We start from the raw sequence: 4558 nt of genomic DNA, 5'->3' as shown, positions 1-4558 counted from the left end.
TCCTTGGGTTTCCGAGGCAGTATCACTATGGAAGTAGGATTGCCCAACCTTCCTTCCGAGGAGTGGCTGGTGGGTTTGAACCGCCAGCCGTCTGGCTACCAGTCAAGTGCCTTAGGCACTATGCTACCAGAGCTCCCTGGCTAAACATCTTTGTGTAGGTACTTTGTGGGCATTCATACATTTGACCATTATCCCACAAATACTTACTGCCTTCTATTCGCATTGCACAAATGCTGGATACATGTGAAAAATAAAAATATGTAGTCTCCGCTCTCAAAGAATTCTCAATGTGTTGGAGAGAAGAGGCATAGGCAATAATCTAGTAAATAAATAATTGCAAATAGGGGTAAATGCTGAGAAATACACAAATAGCATGAAGTGATAGAGGATGGGGAGGTTGAAAAGCATGAGATAGTTAGGAAAGACTGATGAGTGATCTTTAAACCAAGACCAGAAGGATCAGAAGAGAACCCAGTTTGTATTCCTTTCTCTCTTGGCTACAGTCCTTGGTCCAAGCTATCATACATGCACGAAACAGTTTCCAACTCACCATGCCATGCTGTATCTATCCTGCCTATCACTAAATGTATTGCTTAAGGTTCACTTTTTTCAAACAAAATCCCTAATTAAGTCTCATTATTGAACTTTCTCATAGAGTTTCCCTCCTTCATATTCAAAGTCTAGCCACCCTGCCTACCATAATTGCTAAGGATACATGATTACTTGACAAACTCCCTGAGGGAAGAGGGTCTAATATTTAGTATATGATTGTCATCATCATCATCACAATCCAGACTTCTATGAATAAGTTAAGCAGTCAAATAAATACTTTATAGGTGGAGTTTCCAAGGGTCTAAATCATGCATGCCATTTTGCCACAGCAGTGAGTCATTAACAAATGTCCTTGAATCATGGAAAGGTCAGTAGCTATCTCAAGCATTCATAAATTATTTCTTACTTCCAAAGAGTAACTTTTACTTATTTTTCAAACATCCAGTGATTGAATGACAAGCACTGAGCTAGATTCTGTTGAAATTGAAGATGAGAAAGACACAGCCCATTTCTAGTCATTGAAGATAAACATATAAACCTAATTAGAATTCAGTGTGATAATTGCTAACCAAAATATGATGAGATGCTATAGAAGCAACTGTATCAGAATTGATGAAGGGAAGTAGGTTCAGAGAAGGCTTCACAAGGTAAGTCTTAAAGGATGCAAAGCAGTTTCGGCAGGTAAACAAGAGGACACGGGGTAGCTACACACAAAAAGAAACGCTGGATGAAAACAAATTAAGTGGGTATGGCCTTTGGCCTCTGGAAACTTCACATCAAAGAAAATGCCACAAGTTCAGTATTCAGGACATCATTAAATGAACGTGGCCATTTTAAAAGAAAATGAACAATATGCTAGCAAAAGGGCAGGGATTTTGAATAGTAGTAAATAAAAGGGAAATTAGGGGAGATTTTCCCCACTGCAGAATTGCTAAAACATTTCAGTTGGTCAGGTTCCTTTCTGTAGGAAAAGGACTTATGTGTCTACTCAAATTAAACACTAGTATTGATTGTGCTAATTTTGCTGCTATGCATATATAATATCTCTAATTACACTTTTAAAAATTGAGTGGCTGCTTCTGTAATGACCCTAGGGCAAAGCATTACATTGGAAAGCTTTCTAAGGAAAGACTTTCCCCTAAAGCCTCTGAGACATTTTTCAGGTGCAGGGCGCAAAAAGAACTCTACTAATATCTTCGAGTTTGCACCTAAGTATTTTCAGTAGTAGTCAACAATATCTCACTTGCATTGACTTTTCCTTCACCACCTTATTACATTTAATAGCTCTGTGATTTTTAACAATATTTTACAGTTGTTTTCTTCTTCAACTTTTCTAACTTCTTCACAACTTAGAACTTTTTAATCGATGAGTTTAGTGTTTCCAGTACAGAAGTTAATTACATAGCATTTTAATTGCGAAGGAGTCTTGCTTTAAAAATCATCTAGAAAGTCTTCAAAAAAGGAAAGCTCTCTATTTGTGGAACTTTTTGAATTTTGTTGGTGATAAAAATTACTCCCCTAATTCTACCTTTGAGGTCCAGTACACAGACACACACGCACGCACGCACACACACATACACACACAAAAAATATCTTACTAATAAATTTAGAAGAAAAATGAAGGGGATCAAGGAATAAGTAATATTTTTTGTTAATGTGTTACTAACTAGAAAGTGAGCAATTGTAGGAACTAAAACTTTTAAGGCTCAAAATAGAAGCTAGCGGTCATGCAATTTACTCAAGCACTTGTTTTGAGCCTGTTTACACTCACTGTAGAGAATTTGAGAAACCTTATTTCTCCGATTTGTCATCTCCTGCAGATTAGAAGCAAATTATAAAACAAATTGGAAATAGCTGCTGCTAAAAGTAATGAGAATTATGTTTACTAACATCCTGACTATGAGTCAGGGCCGACTTGACGGCACATAACAACAACAACAACAACAACATCCTGACAGTGATAAAAAGAGGAAGAAAAGATCTATAAAACAGAAATAAAACTTCAAAACTATCATTTCTGGGGCCTAATATACCTTATTAGGCCCTTATTAGGCCCCAGAAATGATAGTTTTGAAGTTTTATTTCTGTTTTATAGATCTTTTCTTCCTCTTTTTATCATTGTCAGGATGTGAGTCGGGTTTGACTCGACGGCAAACAACAACAACAACAACAATATACCTTATTAGTTCCCAGATTCGGCCTGTTTTGGCACAGTTTACACTATGCAATCTATTTTTTAAGGCTGAGAAGTGTGCGGTATATTTCAAATGGTTTTCAAATAATTTAATATTTTTATTATTATTGGGGGGTAAATTTAGTTTTGAGAAGAGTTTAATATGAAAAAATATTTGATTTCTGTTTAAAATGCTAGCTGAATACAAAGTGACAGCATAAAGATCATTACAGATTGCAGCCCTCCTGCTGGCCTGTGTGTGCATGAGCATGTGCCTGAGGGCTGCTTTTCCGTGTCCTGGGAACAACTTCCTGCTAGATATTCTATTTGTCTCTTTACCTTTCTTTTTCTCTCTTTCTAGCCGGAGACCACCCCCATCACCAACTCGTCCCACTATAATCCGTCCACTAGAATCTTCCCTGTTAGACTAAATGAAGTATCTGGCATGGCAACTAATTACTAATGAATTATGCAAAAGCAACACATTTGATACCGTTGCAGTAACTCATGAGTAGTCACATATGTGGACATCAGTAGGCAAGTAACCAGTTTTACTAATGTATCCATCACTCATTTGTCATTGCTCCTAATATGTCAGACCTGGGGGTTTGATTTCTGAAATCTGCTGACCCTTAGAGGCATTAGATATTGCATTGACCCAGGTAGGTTTGTGTAGCAGCTCTGTACTTCGGGAACCATTTTCCTACCCCTGCATATATTTGAAATGGCTTTGGTCAGGTAATCCATTAAATTTAATCCTTAAGTTAAATAAGTGGCGGGCTAAGACTAAGCCATATATATTTCTTTTCTAAACATTCGTTTAGGATAACAGATATTCTGTTGTCTATTATTAATCCTACTGCCTACTCCATAATTGCATAGTTTGGTTCTCTTGCTTTCCCCTTTATTTCATAGGACTGCTAGAAAGTGATTTTTTACAATTAGGATTATGTAAGAATAAAACTTATCCAGAAGCACAAGGTAGTTTACAAAGCAAAGCAATGCATTGCTTGTTCTAGAGCGCTTCTCCTCATATCAGTGTGTTTTGCTTCATGCTAGAAGCATATTCAACAGTGAATCAAAGCTTGTTTTCAGTAGTCAGTCAATATATTTGGCAAGTTAGTTTCAGAATTCCAGGAAGAAGCAAAATATCACATCTCAAGAAGTGTCTGGGGAAATGTAATTTCTTTATTCACTTATATATTTACCTCCTCATAGGTTACAGTGAAGGCTGACATGAAAAATATTTAATTTTTCATATTGATACAATTTTTTGGTATGGCTATCTACACTTTGACACCAACTCCAGTTTATTTATTTCTTTAGTTTGAGTTGGAACAAAAAACAAGGTCTCTTCCCATGCTAATTTGTAATTCCTTTATATAAGAATTTATCTTAGTTTTAAAGTAGGTTTAATGTAAGTTCTATCCATTCTAGGCTTTCTTAATAAATCTCAAGCCTCACTATGGGATGACCATATTTTAAAGAGCAGAACCAGGAATGGAAAAGAAAGTCAGGAAGTCAAGCCCCGGTTTGAGAACAGGGCTCATGCTGTTTCGGTTGAGCTTTAGCCCCTCTATCCAGGCCACTCCAGAAGAAGGTACTGAGACATTGAGATGTAAAGCAAATTGACAATTTCTGAGATTTCTAAAATTTACAAGGACAGTTTAGCCTAGGGGTTAATAGTTCAATCTTGAGGCTGAGTTTTTGGACTACCTAAGACCAGACGACTAGCAAGTAGGAAACAGCTAGGAGCCAACTGGAATTTTGTCTGCTAACTGGTCCCAGACAGCAAATCAAGTATTCACTGAATAGTGGTGTCCCAGGACACTA

The 4558-nt window shown here is 36.9% G+C and overlaps 1 protein-coding gene across 1 annotated transcript in view; it reads left to right on the top strand.

Moving 5' to 3' along the window:
* Positions 1-3156, top strand: part of DNM3 (dynamin 3) — a 903988-nt gene extending 900832 nt beyond the window's left edge. The window contains exon 21 of the mRNA XM_007947116.1: positions 3087-3156. Coding sequence (XP_007945307.1) covers positions 3087-3156 — 70 coding nt within the window. The remainder of the gene's footprint in view (positions 1-3086) is intronic.
* The last annotated feature ends 1402 nt before the right edge of the window (positions 3157-4558 follow it).

The sequence above is a fragment of the Orycteropus afer genome, unplaced genomic scaffold (genome assembly GCF_000298275.1).
Source record: "Orycteropus afer afer isolate SDZICR_OR568_19922 unplaced genomic scaffold, OryAfe1.0 scaffold00175, whole genome shotgun sequence".
Lineage (NCBI taxonomy): Eukaryota > Metazoa > Chordata > Mammalia > Tubulidentata > Orycteropodidae > Orycteropus > Orycteropus afer.
This window is presented reverse-complemented; position numbering and strand designations above follow the sequence as displayed.